This window comes from Antedon mediterranea, chromosome 2 (assembly GCF_964355755.1).
Source record: "Antedon mediterranea chromosome 2, ecAntMedi1.1, whole genome shotgun sequence".
Classification (NCBI taxonomy): domain Eukaryota; kingdom Metazoa; phylum Echinodermata; class Crinoidea; order Comatulida; family Antedonidae; genus Antedon; species Antedon mediterranea.
This window is the reverse complement of record NC_092671.1, coordinates 4,914,388-4,941,095: the sequence shown is the minus strand read 5'-3', so window position 1 is coordinate 4,941,095 and position 26,708 is coordinate 4,914,388. Positions and strand designations below refer to the sequence as shown.

At 33.4% G+C, this 26,708-nt stretch overlaps 1 protein-coding gene across 1 annotated transcript in view; it reads right to left on the bottom strand.

Annotated features, from left to right (window-relative positions):
- Positions 1-3,048: 3,048 nt before the first annotated feature.
- LOC140040135 (dual specificity calcium/calmodulin-dependent 3',5'-cyclic nucleotide phosphodiesterase 1A-like) overlaps positions 3,049-26,708 on the bottom strand; it is a 41,416-nt gene continuing 17,756 nt past the window's right edge. Inside the window, exons 3-16 of the mRNA XM_072085831.1 lie at positions 26,251-26,500; positions 22,934-23,125; positions 22,207-22,273; positions 19,714-19,830; positions 17,032-17,172; positions 16,116-16,216; positions 14,690-14,815; positions 12,612-12,716; positions 11,772-11,892; positions 10,143-10,224; positions 8,136-8,329; positions 7,730-7,853; positions 7,122-7,421; positions 3,049-6,766 (exon numbers count right to left, since the gene is read on the bottom strand). Of these exons, the coding sequence (XP_071941932.1) occupies positions 6,513-6,766; positions 7,122-7,421; positions 7,730-7,853; positions 8,136-8,329; positions 10,143-10,224; positions 11,772-11,892; positions 12,612-12,716; positions 14,690-14,815; positions 16,116-16,216; positions 17,032-17,172; positions 19,714-19,830; positions 22,207-22,273; positions 22,934-23,125; positions 26,251-26,500 (2,174 nt within the window). The 3' untranslated portion in view covers positions 3,049-6,512. The remainder of the gene's footprint in view (positions 6,767-7,121; positions 7,422-7,729; positions 7,854-8,135; positions 8,330-10,142; positions 10,225-11,771; positions 11,893-12,611; positions 12,717-14,689; positions 14,816-16,115; positions 16,217-17,031; positions 17,173-19,713; positions 19,831-22,206; positions 22,274-22,933; positions 23,126-26,250; positions 26,501-26,708) is intronic.

The window sequence follows — 26,708 nt, the reverse complement described above, 5'->3', positions numbered from 1 at the left end:
TCATTTCATTTATTTCGTCTCACATAATTATAACAAAAAAATAACAACTTAAAAGACAAAATTCATAAAATACTTAGTTATTTTAAAAACCGACTTAAAGTTTGGTGCAATCTTGTGGTTGGTCAACACTATTACATTGCATCCAAGGGGGAACCAATCTTTAGCAATGTCATTCATTTTTTTTGTGAGCATGTTGGTTAATGTAAAACTATTTTTTAGAAACTGTAGTGTGTCCATTCACAGTGCAGTTCATTACTATTATTTTATGATATACTGTAACTCATTTGAATTGCTATAATAATTATAGATTACTATTTCCGTTTAAATTAAAAACAACCAAAAAAAAAAATTGTATTTACTGAGTTACAAAAATAATAACTCTTTATGGTATTAAAATTGCAAGACATTTTTTGTCTAGATTTTAGCTATTAACTTTGTATTGTAATTTTATATGAAATTCATTTGTTAATGCAATTTTTCAGATTTAAGTGCATCTTTTGTTGAAACTGGTAAAGCACGCTAACTTTGTTCTTCTAGCAAATATATAATTGGTTTATTCCAGCCTTGAAAATTCAAGTAGCCAACAGCACACAGGGTATAATTAAGTCCCTACAACTGGACATTAGGACAAAAGTAGTATTTTATTATGGTCTTTTTATCAACAATTAACTTACTGGCTATTTTTCGTTAATAAGCTGGATATAATTGTTGTTGTATGAATATAGAATGAATCTAACCTTCAACATCATAGTGGTAACAGCATCAGTCAATTATTACGCTGAAGTAATAAGTACTGGATGTTTATGATAACTACTTAATACCTTTAGAGTGTGTTTTATCATTTATTAGCTGTTTAAAAATTATAGAAGAAAATTAAATGATTTTAGTTATTAGAAAAAATGTTTTTATATTTTTTGGGGATTATAATAATGAACACTTTAAATTGTTAAGTGTTGAAAGGGTATACTATTGAATTGAAAAATAGGTGGAGATGCAGATACTAAAGCTTTGTTCAGACTAGGACGCAACACAAGAACGTAGACCCAACGCAAGCGAGTTGACGGCAACAGTTTGATAATTAAATAAATGATAATCGATTGTGATTTGTCAAATCACTTGCATTGGGCTTATGTCCTTGTGTCCTTGTGTTGCGGCCTAGTGAAAACCAAGTTTAAAGCTCTACACTATCAATCTAGTTTGACAAAAAAGGTGTGATATGACGTCATTGTGTCCATATATGGGCACATCACATTTTTGTTGTCACAAAGTTTGATAGTGTAGACAGAGCTTTAGGTGAGAAGGATAGGCGTGTCATTTGATATAGGTTATCCTTTGTAACCTCTAATATATATTTTATTGTTGTTTCAAAGACGGATAAAGGCTGCCCATATAAAACATTGCACATTTGTGTATACATTTTGTATCATCAGTAGTGGACATTTAGTTTTTACATTATATACCAATTTTTAATGATGTTTACTGTGTTATGTTTTGCTAAGGAAACATTTATTACATTTTTTGTTCATCACATCTATAATCTCTAAGGTTATTTGAAATAGTTGATTTAGTACTGTAAGTAAAAGAAGATTAAAATGGTTAGTGAAAAAAAAGAAAACGTTTTTGTGCTAAAACAGATAATGGTTATATTGTATGGTTTTCATTTTTTAATGTATTTGTACACTGTATACCATTTTAACAACAAATAAATCGTATAACATTAATGTCTTTGTTATTCTATTGAAGATTTGACCAACGTTTTTGCTATGATACAATTAAGAAATTTACTTATTTGAAATATACACTATACATATACGGTCCTATGTAGACTTTATTCTATGCCTAAAAAAATCGAATATTAATAATAACATTCACAAAATTTTAGTTAAAGCCTTTCACCAGAAAACCGATGTACGGTCGTCAAGGAATAAGGCCGGTATTGGTCAACAAAAGCAATACACTTATATTTGTATTTCAAATTATATTGAAAAGAGGCAAATATAAATTGGTCTTAAAAATACCGAAATTTAAACGCATATATTGTCTGGAACATGTGACACATGATTCCCCAGAAAAAAAGGAGCAACATTGGATTCGAACCAAAAACCACAGACAACTTTCACCGAGAATCACTAATTACTATATATGACTAGTTCTACTCCATTGTATTTAATGACTACTTTTATTGAACAAGTGCACAGCCGGAATATGCTTTACAGTTCGTATATCTAGACCTATGATTTCCCAAAATGTCATTACAGCATGGTTCCCTAATGAAATTAATTTACGACCTAAACGTGCTTTAGTGTACTTTAATATACCATAAACGCAGTTTGTAGACTAATAATTATGCAGTTATTATGGTTATAAAATGTTTCCAGTATAATAGCGTGTGAAACTGACTAGAATGTTTTCCGGAATTCCAATTCACACCATTAAGCAAATCGATTTTTTGCACAATAACAAACTAGTTGTATTCACATTTGAATCTTTATCCTGGGTCCATTTTGTCTCGACCATTTGATGTACACCAAAGCTTGGTTCCCACTAGAACGTAACAGGACGTAAACGCAACGCAAGCGTTTTAATGACAAGCGAAGTTATAGACAGTTAGCAATCACAAGCGAATAAGCCATCGCTTGTGATTGGTCAATTCACTTGCGTTGCGTTACGTCCTTGCGTTGCGTCGCTAGTGAGAACCACGCTTTAGTTAGTACGTACGCAATGATCATTTCGTAAAGTAGGCCTATCGAAATATGTATATGACATAGTGCTGGATCGGAATTGAATCTAGAATCTGGTCCGATGTAGGCTCCAAGCTAATTCACTGCATCTCAAACTATTTGCGGATTTACGATGACTTGGTTTTCCCCAGGAGGACGACACAACGCAAGAACGTGTGAGCGCAACGCAAGTAATTTGACCAATCACAACCGATGGATTATCCCAACTGTAACTTTTCATTGGTCAACTGATATTGTGATACTGTAGGCCTACTAATAAAGAGAGAATGTAGTACTACAAGTTGTTAGTACAGTACTTACACGAAATAAAATATGCAACAATTGTTATGAGATTTTCTTTATTTTCAAAACATTTTATCGTCGTTACATCCTCCATATTTCCCGTTTATAATGAAACCTTTTGTATCTAAATAAATAATAATACTGTACAAGTCCATATTAATACTTTCAACCCCAAATATATTTGGATAACAAAACAAAATAATGCATTATATATTTTGACACGTCAAACTTCAAATTTTAATAGAGTCGAACTTGGTTTAACCGATTCTCGGTACTGTCTTCAATTTGTACATAAAATATAGGCAAATCATGTGATAAAGTTTGACGCCTGTATCACAGGACATAGGACTAACCCAGCCCTGACCATAATATAATACAGGTTTTACATGTGATGACATTGTATTACAGCATATGTCTATGATACTGGACATATGTTATACGTGGATGCAGTAGGCCTATAGATAATTGAGATTTACATTAAAAGTTTCAATCATTTTAAATTATTTTCCAATGAGTTATTTTAGTATAAATGCTTTTCTCTTAAAATGTCAATAGTAAACTTAGTTTCAATTTTAATTTGGTATTTTTATCAAATATAAACATATTTTTAAACGTATCGGTATCACCACCATAAGCCTAGCCTAGGCCTATACATACTTTATTTTTGTAATAATATTTATATCTTTCACAATCTTATTATTAAGAAACATATGAATAGATTAGTATTAGCATGACGCAAGACACCATTCTGTAATGAGGGTGGATCAAAATAAATAAAAATATCATTATTAATATTAATAAATAATATTTTTTACATTTTTAAATACCGTGGTTTAAATGTCACGTATTGAAACATTATAAATTATACTTAGAGACAACATAGGCCAACACGAACATTGATCAGGAAACTTAGGCCAATCATTTTACACTACCACCAGATACACTGTCCCGGAAGGTCCATGGCCTCCAATTCCCCTTCATCGATTTAGCTAAGCCTCGAATCATTTTGCCTAGCCGAGGACCTAGGCCCTGGACTTGGACCTAGTTTTACATACCTTTTCCTCCCAGCTTGCAATAATTGGCTGTCTAGGTATTAAATTTAGCCTTTAGTTACTTGTTTTCTGGTCACTTCACATAATATAAACAATGATTTTATTCAAATAATCAATTAAATTATCAAAGCCTGGGTTAACCATGTCTAAGTATCCGAACCGCCACACTCTTTCGAATCGCCTGCAACTACAGATATTTGCTGCACTCTGATTGGTTGAATCTTCCGTAGACATTAGTCCTGATTTTAAGTAGGCTAAGTAAAAACTACTACAGGAATAACGTGTGGTCAGACATTGTAGAAGTGGGCATTATTGCCTGATTATAGATTGTGTAGGCCTATGTGTCTGTCAGACACAAATATAAGATACAGTGCGAATATCTGCTTAATTTGTATTGAAATATATGTAAATAAATAAATGATTATCTTTAAGATTATTAATATTTATGTATATACAATAACTACATTATGTATTTTAATGTGTTAATTATATTATTGTATTGGACAATTCCGAGATACAGCTTTATATTTTTTCACATGTTACGGCAGCTGTATTTTAGGAATTATGTTACTCTGTTATTAGGAATTTGCATATGAACTCTACAAATCATTTGCTTATAGATACACTAGGAGTATGGACTAAATTAACCCGGTACAAACCTAATGATATATTTATCTTTAAAACATAAGTCATTGCATTGAAATACAACCAAAAAAGTATTACCGAATTATTACGTTATTTTGACAATCAACTTTATGAAAATTATCAATAATTTAAAAGGGACACTTGTACTGCAAGTAAATAATATCGTATGTGTTATACATACCCTAGTAGAATTAAACAAAAATATTTATTTATTTTACACAAACAGCCTCTGTAATGTAACACTTTGAAACAGCAGTGACATATTAATGTTTCTATCTTTTAACAATTGTATGTAAATACAAAATAATATTTATTCTAACCATAATGATCGAAGACACAAAGTCTGTAAATAATAATATAATGCTCGGTTATAATTTTAAAATACCCCAAAGGCTTTCAAACAGCGCGTGCTAGATTGAAGTAGATAACAGTGCACTTTATTGTTTCAATCAAGAAATCATGGGTTTTTTTTCTTCGTAATATTTTTCACATTAAATGTTGGATATAATTGAGTCTCTTCGTAGATTTCACAATACTGCTGCATCTACAATTATACTGTTTTATTGTCTGCTCGGATTATAAAGAAATTAATACATTTATTATTTATTCCCTCAAGTCTTGGATCTATGCATAAACTAGGCTAATTGTAATCTATACTAATTTAACTCTGTACCATACTACCTATTATACGTACACAAAAGGAAGACAATTTAAAGAAACCTTAAAATATTTAAAAATGCAAAAATAGTACAATTATATTCGCCTATTTTGTCTATATAAAACACGTATTATTCAACAGAGTATCCATATTAGTAGTAATAATAATAGTAGTCAGTTAGAAAAGAATAATTCCATAGTTTTAGTTATAATATAAACCAAAAAAAGTAAATTTAAGTCAACGTGAGTACGGGGCGCATTATGTACATCCAAATCATGTCAATACGCAAGAGTACGAGGCGCTTACTATGAGATGTAGAATGACAAAAAAAATGTACCACGCTCGCGTCGGTATCAATTAATTCTGGCAAGATAATAAAAATCACTGAATTAAACTTTAAAATAAATACATTATTATTATTTCTAGTTATTAGTTCTATAAAGTAGAACCCCTCCTTTGGAACACCCCTATGCCTACTGTGTTCAAGAAAACACTATAGGCAATATAGGTGTTTATACTATGGCTAACCCCTTATTCAGTGGATGATTCTGAAGGTGTCCCTTTAATAGAGGTTCTACTGTGCATTGGATGTATAATATTAAATATGACCTGTTCTACTTATTTTTTTTTTCGCGTTTTACCTTAGCATGAACCTCGAATAAGATTTACATTTTTACTAACAAATCAAATTATAGTCGACAACATTACAATGTCAATGACCTTATTATTGCCACTTGCTTGTTAGAACTATTTACGTTCATTTGGAAATCAATAATATAGCGTCAATGCGATACTCAGTCTCATCCACTGACCAAATAGCCAACGTATTATACATTTTGTCGATGAATATTTTCCGCAGTGTAACGCGTCAGGTTTTTTTTTATGGTTAAAGATAGCTCAGTAAATGTACCGTGTGATCTATTCCATGGGGATTCTTTATTAATCAAACTATAACACTATAACATTATCTTTTCTTGGTCAAAATGATATGGTTTCAGAACTGCATTACTTACAAAAACAAAATCTATTTTTAGTCAAACAGTAACTGTCAATATTGGAATATTGGATTCAATCATATTGGTCTACTCTTAGTTCTGTTGGTTAGTTTATAGACATTAAACAAATATTAATTAATTATTTATCCTCTGTTCCACAATTGTTCGTAGATGATTCCTGTATATTGCTGACTGGTCTCTTCTTAGGACTTACAATCATTCTGGATATTTTGATCGTTTGATGTGTTGGACAAACCGTCGACTTTTCTCTTTCTACGCCTGTGTTCTGTTTATCGGGTGAATTTGTCGAGCATATATTTACAATAAGATCTTCAGTTCTTGGCGCATGCTCATTGGAAGTTTTGGTAGTTCCACCGTTGCCATGGCGTCCATCTGCAGTATTATAATCAGTTTTCCCAATAATTAAAATAAGTATCAAGTTACAAGGCATCTAAATTAATGTTTTTCTTGAGTAGGTCCTAGGGTTAAATTGTATTATTATGTTTCGTTTGTGTCATATAATTTGAATTTTTGTGGGTGTTTTTTTTCCCTGATAAGTTTTTAATGAAGGTATGAATGTAATTAACGATGTTAAATGTATGTGTGTAAAAACGAGGAAGGGGAAAGGGGGAGTCTAACTCGTACCGTATCAGACCCAGTAGTACGCATTTACGTTGTAACGTGTGTGTATGTGTGTAGATGATCATAAAAATGAGGAAGGGAAGGGGAAGGGGCGTCTAACTCGTACCTTTGACCGTATCAGACCCAGTAGTACGAGCTGCCAAATCAGCGTCTGGTGTCGACGTGCGATCTTCTGACGCCGATGACGATAATGATGTTGTTCGTTGCTCCCGCCGTTTTTCCGTTCGCATGATTCTGATTTTGTGTTCTTCCTGGCTAAATCCAGGTAGTAAGGCCATATTTATAGCCTGGCTCATGCTATCAATGCTCGGACGATGATCATTGACAACATATTTTTTGGTTGGGTCTTCTATGTCACTCAGATGTAACTCCACGTCTGTCGCGCCTTTGCTTCTCTCTATTGCATCTTTTGTATAAAAAACACAAAATGTAAATGAATCATGGAAAATAAAAAGGAAAAGAACCAAATTAAAGAAATGATGAGATAGAACATGAAACAGGTAGAAAAGGAAAAGGAAACAGGAAGGTAACAATTTACATGAAAGAAGTAGTGCAAGAAGACAAAATAGGTAAATAAAAACAGAAGAAAAGAAGTAACAGTACAGAAAATTCCAAGAAGAAATGGAGGAGAAGGAATTGGACAAAGTAGTAAATGGAAAGAAAATTTAAACGAAAAGAGGAGGAGATGATTGAAATAGATTAAGTTATGCTTGCCTTGAGCAGCTCTTTCTTTCCAAAGTTTACTGTTTTGCTTCAGTGGTGTTAGCCATACTCTTGGCGCTTTGTTTGGAATGGTTGTCTGTCGCATCATTGATGGACGACCGACGCTAGACCGACCCTGCAAAAAAAAATTATCAAATATTTACTGAGCGCCAATTTTAAACAAGTGATAAAACACGTGACTAACTATATATCACCCATGGATTCAATATACGTCTAAGAGATCTTTATTTCCTATCAACGGAAGGACGTAAGTGTACCGCAAGTAATTTGACCAATCACGACGCGTGGATCCGAACTGTCGCTTATGATTGGTCAACTCACTTGTGTTGCGCCGACGTCGTTGCCTTGCGTCCAAACGGGAAGTAAGCTTAAATCTAATAAATCCTGATCTGCTTACGGATTGACAGCCTGTTTGTAGCGTGGATCCCTCTCGTATTGTGGATGTGGCTGGTAGCGAGTTCCTTTTACTAATTGTTGTGTTCTGTTCACAGTTGGTAGATTCCTGCTCAATGTCTGTCACTTCTTTGAGGATTTTATCAATTAAATCACCTAAAAGTAGCATGGTTGGCTCAACGATAAAGTCAATAAACCCTGCAACAAAAAAGCAATATAATTTTAGATCAGACATATTCTGAAATTGCAGCATGAAGGAGGGAACGGGTGGTGGAATGTCTTGATGATGGTATTTTAGTAATAACCATCATGTTTAACTGTTGTGTTATGCCTTTAAAAATCCATTAGGCCTACCCAAAATAAGTTTAAAAATAAAATCGGTATTGAACAATTATGATGATATCAGTGGCCGATTATTCACCAATCACACACTCTTAGTATTTGAGAAATATCTAATTTAAGGGAAATATATAACTAAGTATTTCACTTAAACCAATAAGTATGTAAGCGGTTCCCTTTAGTGATATTTGCTTAGAAGATAGGAGAAAGTTTAAATGTTAATGATGTGTTTCCCTTAGCTTAGTTTGAATGGAGAACATGGGAACTGGCCTTGGAGATAGGAACTGAAAAACATCTTAGCTCTTAGTGAACATAATGCTTGGTATTGATTTTAAGATGATGTCTAGACTTATCAACAATGTGACATACATTTCCTTTGAAAAATAAAAGACATGTGTCTAGACAACAAATTTTATAGACGAAAATAAAAATGTGATAATAACTGAATACATTGCTATTTTCTCCGCATTTAGTTAGAAGTCATACAACGTTAATGGTGTTTAACAAGAGAATAGAAAGCGTTCGACTTAATCTAGAACTTATGACGTCAGACTAAATTCGGTTCCAGGTGACGGATTTTTATTATTACAGACATGCGCACTTTTTGGAGTAGAGTGGGGTCGTTGAGAAACAAACAATACAATACATTTTTACAGGCATTACTTGGACAAATGACGTGTGCAATTAACATAAGTCATTTACCGTATATGTCATAGGTCGTCGTACGTCTGAAGTTTTTCTTATTGTATCTTTGTGTAAATCATGATTACATAAACGATGCACATATGAATTCAAAGCGACGAAATATATTCAAATATGTGTATTTCTGACACTCGTATTCTGAACATGTTCAATCAATCAATTTATGCTAAAACTAACATTCATCATATTACGTTCATTAAACTCACCTCTATAAAGTAATTATTGTAATAAATGATATTATTTCGGCTTTACTGCGTTTTTAAAGAAACCTGTGCGTGTATATTCCATTGATGAAGATAATATACTTTTACATTAATCGTATTAACGTTACATAAGTTAGATTATAATCTTAAAGGGTAGCTCCGGGTTTAAATTGTTTATTGTTGGGTTCCTAAGCAAAACGATTGCCATGAAATGAAGTACAAAGCGATGCTAAAGTACTTTTTCGTAATGTTATAATATATGAATTGTACTGATTTTCAAACATTTTCATATTCGTCAACTATTTGTAATAAAAAGTAGTATCTTCCTACATAAAATGAATTTATTATTTTGATTTATATATATTTTCTTTAAGAAAAATGTCACTAAAATTAAATAAAATTAATGATAAATTGTAACACTATATTAAACAATTTTTTTAATGGGGCTTAATTCACTAACTCGTTTTGTTTAACCACCACTGTCAGAAAATAAGTGGGATTATTATCAATGTTCTATAAATAATATAAATTCTAAACCCGGAGCTAACATGTTGTTTTTAAACCAGTCATTGTGATTTACTATCTCAGGATAAGATAATATACAGTGTAGTACGGTGAGAATACACTTAATTAAAGCAACGAGACGAAGCTACTTATTGTTTTCAAGTAGTAATCGATAAACCATAGAAAGAAATAGTACGCTACAAGTCTTATTTAACACACGCGTAAATCAAATTTCAACATATTCGTTTATATTACCGTCTTACCTATTTGAGACTCGGCAATGAAAGTACTTCTTCTATCGCATAATGGTGAACATGGCAGTCCGAGCTCCATTTCTCGGTCACCCTAAAGTATTGTGGTTGAAAACAAAACGTCAATTTCAATTGATTTTGAATAGAAATTTATTTCTTATATATGGATGGAATGAATGTGGGTTTTTTATTATACCTTCTATAACGGCCAATCGAGATCCGTTTGTTTCCTAAAGTACCTAATAAATGCATGGTATTCTCCTAAGCGGACCTCTTGAAGTGATTACATTCATTTGGCACATGGATGTCTTAGTATTACCAAGGCAATATACCAACAGGATGCTGAGCTCCGGATTCAAAGGGTTTATCTGTGGCTGCGACATGATCAGTTCCACGCTCTTTAACAGACAACACGCCGTGGAAAATAATTATATATAGTGTACAGAGTACTGTTGACATTTGTCGCAGCCACACATAATATCAAAGTACTGTTACGAGTTCCTATCTCTGCAAGGCGAGCTCAGTGTTTTATTTTTAGATTACCTCGGTATTGCATATTGACCTCTCCTTTGTAACACCCATCCATATTAAGGGGACAATTTCACGTGAAACGAACGAGGAACAATATAGGTTTCACACTACGTCCAATTCAGGGGACACGGGCAACAAAATTGTCCCCTTAATAGGGGTTCTACTGTATTCTGAATTAATGTTTACATTCATAATATACTACTAAGCTTTTACTACTCAAAACAGCTATAATTATGAGACTATTACAGTACTTATTGTAAATGTAAGGAATTGCTCATCAGAACCTTATGTTCGTGCACTTTGAGATGGGCAATCAATCATAATTAAACAATGCATTAAGTAATGTTTATACTAAATGTAAATGCATGATAAATATACCCATTAGTTTAATGTGCCCACTAAGGGAAGAAAGAACTCCAGAATGTGGTGTAAATCAAGGTAATTTAGAATTACGGTCTGTATTACGACACGCATTAATGTGATTGGTTCATTCGCTCTAAAACCAAGGATACACAACATTTTAGGAAAAAAGTCACAGATGTTGCGAATGTGAAAAATAAAACATTATTGTTTAAAATCGCACTAGTGAACCACCTCTATCAAGGAACCATCTTTACTGAATCATCGTTCTACCTGAAGTGATATACTTCTATCATTGTTATTATTAAAAAAAAACTCAATCTAAATATCAATCATATCTGTAGGCCTATATCAATCTTTTAATTGTTATGTATAATTTCGATTAATGTTTTATTATATCAAAGTGGGATGAACCCACAAAAGACAAACAAAACGAGTTTTTCAGTCGTTGTATCCTCGTACAAAGATCAATCAGTAGAACTTTAAGATAAGTTCTCACTTGGACGTAACGCAAGTGCGTACGTAAATGAGTTGACCAATCACAAGCGACAGTTTGGGATTGGTCAAATTACTTCAGTCCTAGTGGGAACCGAGCTTTGTCATGGATGTTTCTTCGTCCGTGATACAACGAAGAGGCAATTTACACACGCGTTGATATGATGATGAAAATAGTACGCGCGTGTAGTTTTGTACGCGCGCGTCGACTTCTTTTTTTCGTTTGATGCGCTATGAAAGCATAATGATACGAACCTGTAAAAAGAACTCCTGCATGAGTAACCGGGTCCATTTATAATGTAAATCCCAGTGTTTTGCCGGATGGCTAATATCTGAGCAATGAAGTATCAGTGATAATGCCTTCGCTTTATCGACACTGTAACAAAAAATATTACTTTCATTATACATAACAAATGATACGTGCAACATGTAACATGTATACGACCAATTATATTTGGTTACGTTTTTTTAACAATATGAGTCTGCATTTCAAAGTTGTAATGTTCTATTAAATGTATCAATGTAGGTTATTATGTCGAAACACGAACGAAATACAAAACAATATGTTTTATGTACAACAAGCAATGAATGTTGCGTGCAATGTATTTATACCGATGCATTCCGTAACTATTTCTAAATCAATCACGCATAAAGGCCAATTTACACAGACGAGCTGCAACGGTAATACAAATATAGAACCTATGTTATTCCTTATGATCATTTACACACAACTCGGAGCGCACGGGCGGGTTTTGCTCAGGATAGATACAGATTCTACGTGGGACAAACTACGCGGGTTTCATCTAGTCTGGGTAAATGGGCATTTACGCTCATCACAGTGCGATCATCAAGTCAACTTTAGAAGATATAAGCTATAGAGCCGCTCTCGACGCTAAATGAATTTGATTATAATTAATCTTACGTCCAGACAGAACATCAACCATGATGATCAGGATAAATTTATCGCGCTGTTGGCTTCCATTACGGTAGTTTACACTAACTCTATGTGCGAATAACATAAAAAATAATGCAAGTCGTTTCTCGGTAAACAGTTACGGCTTTGTATGCCCTTGAATATTAACACATTCAACTCACCATTCGCCAGAAACTCCAATCCAACTTTTAATTTGTTTGATTTGTTGAAAATGAAACGACATGTCGGTTGCAAGGACCATTTCGATCACCAGACGACGTAGTTCCCTAAAGATAACCAGAAGTTAATTAACATCTCTTCTGCAGTCCCTGCGGTTTTCAATAAACTCACTAATAACATTTTCCTACTATTAATAGCACACTGAACAATTACATTTAGGGCATGAGGTGTATTATGATTAAATGTTAAAGCACCTTCAAGCACTATGTTCTAGGTTCAAATCATAGGAGTCATAGTGTAAAGACCTTAACTCCTTAATCTTGTTCCCACTAGGACGTAACGTAAGCGCAACGCAAATCGCATGTAAAGCTTGGTTCCCACAAGGACGTAGATGCAACGCAAACGAGTTGACCAATGACAAGCGACAGTCGAATAAATCAATCGCTTGTGATTGGTCAAATCCCTTACATTGCGTTACGTCGTTGTCTTGCGTCTCTAGTGGGAATCAAGCATGATAGATTGGAACTGTCACTTGTCATTGGTCAACTCGCTTGCGTTGAGTTAACGTCCTCGGTTTGCGTCCTAGTGGGAACCGATCATTAATCTTTGAGATAGTTAATGTACATATGACGTTACTTGGGAGCATGAGGTTAACATTTGTTCACAACTAAGTTGTTCGTCAAGGTTAAAAGGGGGATTTTTAAAAGGCTCATAACTTATAACGAAAACATGCGGTATCTATCTAGTACTGAATCCATCTAAAAGATATGCGTATGGCCAGGGGTTTCTCTAAGTGTGCTCCCGAGAAGGTGGTTTTATCGAAGTGAGATAATTTCATAAGTCAAATTATTGCGTTAACCTTATACAAATTCAATGCAGAGATAGATGGATGAACATTTTAAATTTCATTTTACAATGTTTATGCCCGGGCCAGATTGATCAAATTTGCTAACCATTTCCCCCTCCCTATTTCAAAATCCTGGACTAAACTCACAGAGTAACCGTATAAAAGGCCTATAAAAACCAGAAACACTGATGCATCAATAAAGACGGTTACAGATCAGTTCATACCACAGTTATTAACAACTAATCTAAAATGTCATTCTCAAAATAACGTATTATTCACTATGTAAACATAATCATTATGGTTTAATTACGAATATCCGAAATCAAATATAGCCCTCGGCACAGGGGAAATCAGTTAACCGACATTACTAGAACACCGGCGGGAAAGAACGCTAAAAGAGAGTATAACGTGGAAGCTGGCAATTAACAATTTATCACAATATATCATTCATGTCTCGATGTTAGGCTTACAATGTATTTTATATTTATTAACTGTACGGTTAAATGACAATGTAAAATTTCTATTAGATTATTATTATGTAATATTAGCTTATTTGACAGGTATAAGATACACATTTGTTTTAGCGTATACAGTGTACACGCCTGATCTCAAAACTATATTATTAATATAGTATTACTATATTATTAATATAGTATTACTATATTTAATTACAACCTTTTCTTTGGGACACACCTATTAAGGTATTCGTTCAACAACAAGATGCTCTGCATAAAGTATTTAGGATTTAATTTAGAATTTAATTTTATTGACAAATTTTTATGAAACATTTATATGCATACAGCAATGTATTTTCCTTAAGCTGCCCCTGCCCAGCATTTCATCTATTTTTCATATATTTTCGTATATTTGAATTGTATTGATTTTATGCTGGTCAAATAAATAAACGTAACGAAGGAGTGGGTTGTTTTGTTCCTGTATGAAATGCATGATTGGAACTAGGATCCTGGGATAGGCAGCCCAAGTAACAATTTGATACACATTATTACTGTCATTAAAACTAAGCCTAATAATATTATCATCCAGAAAACATAAAATTAACATTGGTGTAAAATGAGTCTTACGCCGTCATTTGGCCAGAGTAACTACCGGAGGATAATGTGTGTGTTTGTTATGAAAAACATAATCATTGGCGGAGAAGGGAAGATTACCTGACATAGAGTAAATATTTATTAAAGAAGACAGTAAGACTGTAATAATAACAACTAACGTTACCTGAAATCTTCCCTTGATAGATTTACTAGAATATTTTTATCTTCGTCTCGTAAAATTCGGAATGTACTGCTAATATGGTGGTTTTCTAAGACTGCTCGATCATTGTACAATAACGCTACATTTGTACTGAAATTAGAAAACAAAGGAAAAGGTATTGTAAGAATGAAGTGAAAAGATTACAATTGATAACTAAAGTAAAAACTTTGTTAACGGGACACTTTAAGGTGTCCCCTGAATAGAAGCTGACCATAGTTTAAAAAAAAGAAAAATTTCAAACTGTGATTATAATTTTAATCTATTATGATTCAAATATAGAAACACAACGTTGCTTGCTATGCACAATGCATCTTTCATCTAAATAACTAACTTACCCGAGTAAATAGATAACTTAAGCTTGGTTCCCACTAGAACGTAACGCAAGGACTAAAACGCAACGCAAACGTTTTAACCAATGACAAGCGAAGTAATAGACAGTTAGCAATCATATTCGCTTGTGATTGGTCAATTCACTTGCATTGCGTTACGTCCTTGCGTTGCGTCGCTTGTGGGAACCACGCTTAAACGGGTAAATAAATAACTTACTCGTTTAAATAAATAACTTACCCGGATATATATTCAACATACCCGGGTAAATAACTAACCTACACGGGTAAATGACTAAAGCTCTGTCTACACTACACTACGTAACTAGTTTGACACAAAAAGTGTGATGTGCCCGAATATGGTAGTGATATGGCCAAATATCACTAAACCTGAACGGACCCACGACACTGGGAAGGAAAAGTGTAGATACAGTACCAAAATAACATTATGCATAGAAAATGTCAGTGTGATTATCACTTGAATCATATAACCTACATAGACATTTACACAACCTCGCTTGCTATGCACAATTTATCTTCACTATGTAAATATAATTACCGGAAATCAACGATAATAACTAGCTGACATTTAAGCATAAGGTTACATTCATTATGCAATGTAATTCACTTTACACATTTACAGAATTGAATTGAAGTAATAACTGGCTTTATGAATCAAACAACAAATGGGCGGCTTAAGAGTTTATTAAAATTGACCGACTAATAATTTGCAATATCATGATGACACTTGTTATAGTATTCTGGGTTGTAGAAGGCGATTCGAATTTGGAAAAAAATAAACATTTTGGCATACATGGCGTTTCATACGTTTAATACATACAAAAGACAAAAATCGAACTAGAATAAAAACAGAAACAATATAAAATTAATACTTGAGGCAAGTTTATAAGGCAATGACCCCGCAATGACATGCCGAAAACACACAAAAAACAATCCCTTTACTCTAATGAGAACGAAAATATGGTTCAAATCAGGGAATAGTGTAACTGTGTTGGTAATTTAAGTATTTTGGGTAAACATCATAACCATGAAGACAACGATACCTTGTATTTGCATGAAATGCGTTTGAAGTACCCGTGTGTTCATAATCATGTATTAATGCTGCCAGTAACGCTGACAGAATCTCCAAATCACTCAACCAATGCTAAAGCAGAAAAGATAAAACTAATGTTGTAAAATACGAAGATGTGTTTCCTAAACCCTGGCTTAAAGGAACGGGTTTAAGCTGATCTGAATCATCAGACGTAATTTACCTCCCATAACTACGATATGTTTCAGAGCTACATCCGATATACCATACCACCAGGGAGGTATAAAAATAATTATTATTTTTATACCTCCCTTTTACCACCATACGTGTTAACGCAGAGCTACCGAGTTAAACCAACTGATTGACAGAGTTGGGAAAAGAACGTGTAAACATAGGCTTTCTTTAATATTGCAAGAAAAGGCCATGATTGATGATAATACGTTGTTTGTGACAGGACAAGCCTACAGCACGTGATTAGATGAATATTATTATTATCATAATAGTCGACTGTTTCTATACACTGAATACATCAATATTCATGAAAACGCTGAAATAACATTTTTATTAGAAACCGAAACGAATTAATTTATTAATAATAAATACATCGTATATTAATTACTGTAGGCTAGCCTAAGCTGCAAAAAAATATTAAAGGTAAAAGGCGACTAACAGAAACTGTTTTTATCTATTGGCATTTAATATCGAATTTCCCGGAATGTTTATTGAATGGTAAATTTTCACAGTCATGAAATGTTTGCTATAGAGCATAACAAGAACATGATTTGCACGTATCACGTTAGTTACATCACAAAAAGACATGAAGTTTACGCGCGCGTACAAAAACCGTTCCGATACAAAGTATCATAGTCTAAACGCGCACGCCAGCGTTTTCGTCTCTTTGTTACGTTTTAAATCAAATAAAGCATTACCACAATTCCCATTTTTACAATAATGTGATGAACAGTTTGGAGTACGTCTGCCGCGTGAACATGGTTGTGATACGGGTTCCTATACCTCTGATAGCCTGCTTCCATGACGTCAAGAAATGCGTGTAAAGCAGACGACGGTATCTGCAAACAAAAAGGAAAGTAAATAATAAAACAGTGCAATGCATGTATAAATACATAAACATTAACACACATGTGCCAAAGATTGTATTCAGCAGACAAGAAACAGCATGCCGTTTAGTGTCGCTAGACATAATACCGTGTGAGAATCGGGCGCTTCCTAATGTTCGAAACACTGGAACAAATACACACATCGTGTTTATGAATACATTTGAAAAAAATAGAGATAAACCAAGACGATGTGGAGAAGAAAGGATGGGCGTATGAGGAATTGAGGAAACTTCATTGATCGACTGATGATGGTAAGTTAAAGCATAAACAAATTCCATTTGCACATGGTTCAGTACAGTATAAACGTCGTTCAGCAATAGATTATCACTAATAAACCTCTATAAAAATAAACTGTAACTTATGACGTAATTACGTTATTAAAAGAACAAACTGACGATCACGACGAAAATAACTAATTTTAAATCGATAATTTCCTATATATGTTTTACTCAATCATCACGGCACACGGTACACACAGTCCACGGGGATAATTATAATTAACATATAAAATATCGCAAACATCTTTAATCATCAGTTTAAAGAACAGAGCCAATATGCCTGAAACTAAATGTAATTCATTAAATAAATGAAATTCCATTCTGATTTATCACTCGTTCTATAAGATAATAAATGATGATTAATAAAGTAAGATTGCAAAAGAATAAAATAAATGGTGTACATGATGAGTAATACGAATAGAATCAGTTTAAGAGTTTAAAAACCTCTCATGAATTACGAAAAAGTCGAGTCGCTCGATATATTATTTAGCACATCCGCAATCTATAGATATTTTCATGCAAAGTTGTACTTATTGATCTTGTTGCAATAATCTCCAATATATGTGACCTTAAAGGGTAAATCCGGGGGTTTAAGCCCGAAATAAAAAAAAAAAATTCTATCATTAGGCCTATACAATAATTCGCAAACATCATAATAATAACGCTCAATTTTCCAAAAAGCGGCGATGCGCAACGAGCATTGTGTGAAATAAGTAAAACATAGGAAATTTACTGATTTTTTGGAGGAATCATTAACATTCTATGATCGCTCTTTCGATTTCTTTCAATGTCATCAGAAAAAAAGTGGTATGAGCTTATATCTATATCTACCCAACAATCAAATTCGAAGCATGCAGTTGCCCTGTTATATTTACCGTAAAACGTCCACTAAAAGAAGCTCACAAAGTGTTCTTATCGAAAAGAAGCCAATCTCGAAAAGAAGCCCTTCCTTGGTATGTTTGGAAAAGTAATCTCGAAAAGAAGCTTATCTCGAAATGAGGCCACCTGGGCTTCTTTTCAAGATAGTATGTATAGGCTTCTTTTCGAGATAGTACTAATACTGTATAACGAGTGTATAGTCCATGTTAACATGGAAGTCGGGGAACAGAAATAACAAACACTGCTTGCTTAAGAGATCAGACTGATGATAAATAATGTATCGTGTATAACATTTATTTTATAGTTTATTGTCTTCCAAATAGTGCTTTGATCGCATCTTCTTTGTCTGCTTCATTGACAAAATATGTAAAATCGACAGGGAAACTTTAACCAAGATGTCTAAAAATGTATAATATTTTAGTAGAAATTCACAAAATGTACAGCATTCATTTCGAAAAGAACCTCTCTCCTTAGTTTTCAAAAGAAGGTAACTTCCAATAGATCTCATCTCGAATAGAAGCCCAGCAATGAGTACTAACACAGAAGCACATAGCAATGAGCTTCTTTTCGGCATGTGGTTTTATCCTTTTCACAGTATTCGCAGGTTTATTTAAACAAATGTTCCCTTCTGTTATTGTAAACGTGGCATTTCGTCTCTAACGTCAACTAGAATATTTTAATTAGGGCATATAAAGCCAAATAAATTAATGTCAAAGATGAGTGAATCTAAACTGAGTTTCTTCAGTCATTGAATATCATTGTATATTCTGTATGGCGTATACGTGAATATAAACGCCATAGGTCGCATACAATTGGTATACAATAGGATCGATTATATCATCTATTTATATACCACCAGCAAAATTCATAAATAAAGCAGGGAGAAGCATGTTTTATAACATTTTAAAATGAATTGTCAAATTACTATTTCGTAAAAAAAAGCAATCGAACCACGTTCTGAGCGATAGGTCACAAGTTTAATCGCCAACGGTCAAATTAATTTTGAATCTCCAGATAGCATAACAGTTTCATCGTTTGACAGTGAATAACAGACATAATAAGCATCAACATCTAAGCGCTAGAGTTTAAAAATAATGATCAACGTGTGTCTCGCTCTCCCTCAAGAATCAAGTACACTCTTCCATCTGTGGCAGGTATTCCGGAATCATTCAAATTATCATCATCATTATTATCATCTCCTTACCTTTTGTGTGACCGTTAACATCCATAGTTTACCATTCGGCAAATAACATTCTTCTCTCCTTAACATTAATTTGACCTGACATAATTCGGGGTTTTCAATATAATTATGAATTAAATTTAAAATGGTTCTTACCTTGAATTTATTAATTAGATCGTATCTAGTAAATAACTCATACGTGGTATATTTCAGAGCATGATTTTCGGTTTCGTCATTCAAGGCAAACACATCAAAATTCCAGTCATCTACAGTCTGAAAATTCAACATCATAGTGTTATTGTAAGACATATATTTTAACCCGCGCGTTCAAATGCTGATAATTGATTGTACAGCTCTTTTGCAAGCGCGTTCAAATGCTGATAATAAACTGCACGGGATTTATACTCGCGTGTTCAAATGCTGATAATTATAGGGTTGTTTTACGCGCACGTTCAAAAGGTGATAGTAACTGTACGGGTTTTATACGCGCAAGTTCAAAAGCTGATTAGTACTGCTTTTACACGCGCGCGTTCAACGCTGATAACTATAATAGTACGGCTTCTGTAAGTCGTACATTTGATGCCGGTGCAGTTACAGCCGCTCAATGAACTACTGTAATTCATTCATTTCATAATCTGTGTATTCATTACATAATACGTAAAATGATTACTTGCCATTTAGTCAATATTTTAACACAAAATGCAACTGCATTATCCATCAAGATTCTAATGTCATTCTCAGAAAATAATTTAACACTATCCTTGGTTTATGCAAAGGTTTCAACAAACGCAGAAAGGTTATTGAAACAAACCATGGATAACTTTGTCTATTTTTTGTTCTTCATTATTCTATGAGGATGCCGAGTGGAACAAACGAGGGCATTATGGGTTGTAAGGCTACGGCAAAACCAAATTCAAAATGCTTCAATTACCCTATTCCTTTCCATAAAAACACGTTATCAGTCATCCATTAAAACGTGACGTGCCTTAAATAGTTTAATTACACTACGGAACGTAATTGCCAAGAATAACATAAAAATAATCATTTGTATTCATAATCGAATACTACGTTATTCACAATATTGTAAATGAGAAAGTTATGCATCTCACATCATTAATTTGATAGAAGCAATTAAAAACAAAAACAGGACTGAAAATATTTAGCAATAGGGAGCTTTCGATGCCCAACGACCAACCTACTATTGTTTTAAATATTTTACTGTTTAGAAGCTCTATTTAGGGGACAATTTTCTATGAAATGAACATTGGAAATGTATTCTTTCTCACTTACAAATTACACTTTACTGGGTCTCAAATTAAGTTGTGGGGAGGCCCGGGCCGGCTGGGCCCACTGAATCCGCCACTGTAGGTTTGCTTATTTTGAGTTCCAGAACTTAATCACGATCTTAATTGGTGTATGAACACAATTTATTTTTTATTGATATCACAGTGCAATTCTTCGTGACATCTTCACTATTGCCAACCAACAACTAGCCAACAACTGTTGAAATAAATCAGTTGATTTAGCAATCGATTGATTATAAATCGAGAGCGATCAATCAAGCAAGCATTGATGTAGTCAAATAGAGATAGGCCTATATAATAATATCACGCTTTTATAATCAATACGATTTTATTATCGATTGGCCTACTGAAGTTAACCTTATAATAATTATTTCGAACATTATAATTCAAAAATCTGTCTAAACTATGCTATTGGATACACTTGTTCTAGGGAGGCTAGATACAATGTGTATATGATGTGTACGAATTCTAAACAGTCACATCTCACAATTCTATTCCTAAAAGCAATGTATTTCGTATTGAATTTCCAATTTCTATTTCATTAAGGAGATTGATGTTCGTATAATATTTTCGTTTCGTCTTTTGCATCAAAACGCACTTCGCTATATAGTTCCACACGAATAATTCCATTAATTCGCAATTGATTCTATCTCCTTGTTCACACCCATGAGACCATGCATTATTTACACAAACTCAAGTTAATAAAAACAATGTTCGAATCTGAACACGAATTTCCAAGTATAGACACCCATACTGCTGTACATAACGACAAGTCGATTCATTTTTCTCGATTCATTGGACCAACTGTGCAAACATCTGAAATGCGTCATAAATTTTCTAATGACGCGTTTTAACTTGGAATAATTAGTTAATATAGATTTTGCCGTTGGAATTCTAACTATTTCTATGGGACTTTATGACTAATATACATTAGAAATTAAAAGAGATTGAAATTGTTACGAGCGCGAACTTTACGATCTGCTCAGGAACACGGATTATGTGGCAAAAGAGTGTCATGGTTTAACGCTTGTCAAATATGCCATCATTGAATCAAGTTTGATCTTTATGTATGGCTGCGACAAAAATAGTACTGAATTGTAAAATTCTCTCTAGAATTCATATTTTGTAAAATTACTATAGTTATATAAGTATGTGTATTAGATGTGACGTAAAAATTGAATTGACTACAAGTGGCTTCCATTGAGTCGTCTGGTAATATTTCGAGCTCAAGTATTACAATATGAAACGCCACGTGTGCCAAAATATTGATAATTTTACCAATGTTAAGTTGAAATACAACTATAACTAGACTACATTGTATTAAAAGGTACGGTATACTGTTTACCTTGAATCTAATAGACAAAGATGGGGCGTAGGACACGCCTGCTAAACCCGATGCTCGCCGAAACATTCTGTGGAGACAAACACCGTACACTTTCAAATACATAATGTACATCATTGCATAAACTGTTTTACTAACCAAATGACCTTGTTGTTAAAAGTATATCCACTAATAACATAAGGAGGAGTCCTTTCTAAATTCCTTTTCAGTATTTGATTGCATTTATGCGAGGTTGTTAATGTAATTGTCTTAAAAGTTTGTTAACATCATTAACACAAACATTAGCAATTATATATCACACGTGTTAATGTAAAGATATATATACTGTACATAATATTGAATCATTACAATTTTGCATTTTATTGATACTCGAGAGCTCGAAGCTATGTTTAAGAAGAAAGCCAATATTTATATTTACAATCATGCGATAATTTGGTAAATACAAACATATTGGCAATTATAGTATCACTTGTATATTTTATGCAAAGCTATAACATTGAATATATTACAATTTAGCATTGACATTCAATAGCTCAGAGCTTTGTTAACTTATTGTAAAGAAAACCAAATAAATTATGTTTACAATATTATTCGCTAATTAAGAATCAAACGGAATTTTAAAACTTTCATTAAATGCATTTTCTAAATTCATATAATTTTCTCACTTGCAGTTATTTTTTAGGTAAAGATGGCAGTATTAACAAGACGACTTAAAAAAGATGTGTTATACCTATCGAGGAACATGCCAGTGCGTAAAGCTTGAACGATACTCTTAAAACGAGGCTTCTCATCCGTTGGACCACGTGATCTAACATTAGGACGACAGAATGTTGACGTTAACCAATCACGTACTTGATCTGGGATCTCTTCTGCAGGAACTTCTGATAAACAATCTTCGTCATTATTTAGATATAGTCCCATTCTGAAATGATTAATAGATTAAATTGAAATGAAATGATGAAATTATCATATATTTTTATTTATTTATGGCCGACGTCTGTCGCGAAGGACAATGTCAATTAGGCATACATTACAGTACACGTACATAGAGAAATAACTTATTTCTCCATGATCTGTATGATAAATTGAGTAATAGACTTGTTCAATTCAATTCACATTTATTTACTCATCCTTTATAAATACAGTTTCATAGCATAAATGATGGCAAGGATCCTGCATAGAGAAGTTTACACTTCTGTTTTCGCAGGACCCTTTTACATAAAAAACATAAAACAATAAACACAACATAATAGATACAAAATAAAAAAAAACATTTCCTATATACATTTTAGAGTTGTTCATCATCAAAACGCGATAGTGTTTTAAACTTGTCCCAAAAGTCTGTACCTATTTGTCCTTTTCATGTTTGTCCACCAGTCGGCATTTATATTGTAAACACATGATGAGAAATGAGTTTCTGAGCTTCTGAAACGTCATATGTGCCAAAATATTTATCTATTTACTATATTAAGTAGAAGCACGTCAGTCTAGGACCTACAGAGTAGTGTAAAGGGAAGTATATTATTTTGTGTCTAAATAGAGGTGTGATTTTTATACCGATACTGAACCAACTCCTTCCTGAAAGTAACAATGTGATGTAAAACATTGAATTCTATGATCATTTTTCTACCGACAATAAACAATATGCTGTGTCGTGTTTGCTTACGACAAACTTTCTCCTACATACATAGGCTACTGTATATGTAACCGATTCTCGTACGGTATCATGTCTACTAGTCTTCTAATGAATGGGAAGCTAGATAACTATTCAACCCGACAGCCGGATTGCAGGATATAATACTTTTGAAAAAAAGAATAGTGTCTATGGTTCGGTTAATAATGGCCTATTATGGAGCAGCATTAACAGCTTCTATTCCGTCTACCATTCTATTGTACTACTATAGGCCTATTATAAAAAAAAACGCATGCCTGCTGTACATTTAACATTACGGTTTAATTGGCTTGTATTTGCAATGTTGTGTGACCTTAGAACAATCATTCATATTTTACATTAACATGACAATATGCTTCATTATAACGTAGTATATTGGAGCCATCTATGAAATAATGAGCTCATTATACATACAAGGTCGATACAGGGATTCGTGATATGTATTTATGTTGTAAGCTCTTGTAATGAACAGAGATTTACATGAATTTAGACAATGGAGTTTTTTTAATCACATTCAACGACTACTGTATAATGCACTGCACGCGTCTCAACTCTACCAGTATTGTTATTGACTTTCATCCTCTCGCACTGGGTATCTTTTAGCAACATGATATCGTCATTATCATCATTATCAACATCAACATTATCGTTATCATAAAATCGTATCATTATTACCGTAGCATCATAATCGATTACATAATCATCAACAACCTTATGAGGATGATGATCATCCTCAAAATAATCATCATCATCACTACAATCATCAGATCATTGTCATTATCAACATCGTTATCGATAGGCCTATCAATATTAAAATCTTTTTCATTTAGAACACAATTTTCCATTAAACCATTTATTAACGAATGATTAGTTTTCGATAATTAGTCATAAAATCATAATCTTTATCATTATCATCATATCATCACCACAGTATCCTCATATCAACATTTTCGTCGTAAGTGTTATCCTTTAAAAAAATAGACAATAGGCTAACAATAACAAATGCCACCCAATCGTATATGATCATGCATCTTATTATCTATATTGTAGGTTCAGAATTCATTCATTCAATCAATCCATTCAGTCATTGACCGTTTAATGCCGCTAACATGAAATCATACTAATTAGAAGAGCATGTTTGGTGAAGACGTTACACCGACCATCGTTCAGGTTGATAACGTATTAAACTTTTATTCACTATTCACGTCAAACTAATTGTATTGCCTCGACGTTATTTACAAGCACAACCATCTTCAATTCCATTCCATTCCACCAATCCTTAGAATTTTAATGACGCCATGACGATATAAACGCTAGACGCACGCGTTCAAAGATTGATAAGAATGAAACGGCTTTTGTACGCGCGCGTTTAAATAGTGGTAATGATGATGATACGGATTATGAACGCGCGCCTGTGTTTCCCAGTGGTGTCACTAATCCATATGGGTTACATCGTGGATTAACGAATATTCATTAATCTATGGTTACATTAAGCCTAAATTATTAACATTTTATAAAACTTATAACTCGTCTTTTATATTAGGAATCGTTAAATTTGTTGATGATGATTACAGTCACTGTACACTCACATCACATTCATGCGTCTAACATTCATATCCGCGCTCTAAGTCTATTGTCTTTTTTTTCAATACCACAGCCGTCAACACCTCATTATGCGCCATACTGCATTAACGTCAGTTTATTTTGAATCGCTATGCAGTTATATATAAATCAGCCGTTTGCAACCTCGTTTGAACTTAAAAAGTATTTGAAGTCAATAACATTAAGGTGATGATATTATGCACTATTATTAACAACATTTGTTCCTTCCATTTCTCTTAATGGATTAACTACGTGTTAATATTCGTATGAGCAGTCAAATCCACAAACAAAACTGAAAGGAAATGAAAGAAGTAAGGATGTTATTTTTTAATCATCTTTCGTATAGTCATTTGCTTTCAGCATTTGAAAGATATCGGTGTTGCTGCATTTTAAAATATAATTAACTTGAAGAGGAGATACAAATTCATCAACCATATGTCTTGAATTGGTGATCGTAATGGCTTCGTGTGGAAAGGTGTAAAGCAACCCAACGGATTGGAATGACATTTTTCTCGTTTACAAAAGAACGCAACAAATAAAAAGGAAATACGCGCAATTCAAGTAATTTGACCAATCACAAGTAACATTTCAGAAGACCAATCGCTCGTGATTGGTTAAATAACTTGTTACTGCGTTCTGTAGTGGTAACCACACTATGTAGACTTGCCCCAAGTATGTAGTAATTTCGAGGCTTTTCAATGTTTGTTAGTACACGTGTGAAACGCCAAATGTGCCAACTAATATTAGTAGAATAAACATATACTTTGTTTTACCTGTTTTCATCTTGTCGAACTGAATCAAGAACATCAGCAACATATTTCAGCGTACTCCGTAAAGCGTACGCGTCGAAATCACCATTATCAACTCGATGTATCAACGCACGTAGTCTTTCCGTTGCTATAGAAACTGACTCGGAAGTTCCGGGTGACGGTAAATTTTCCGAATTCAAACTGACGTCCTTCTGTTCGGACATACTGCCGTCAACTTCTTTACTGGTGACATTCTTTGACATAATATTTGATTCTGCAAAAAAAAAAAGGACTTTAATTAAATAATGTGTCATATATCTGTGACATATTAGTCCAGTAAAATATCACCTTCACCATTGCATAACGTTAGTAGTCAACGAGATTCTCACCGTAGGTTCTAAACATTATGTAAAGATCATTTATTGATGTTGCGTCGCGTAAAAGTTGGGATTTGTGGAGAAAATGAAGTTTTTATACGCAGT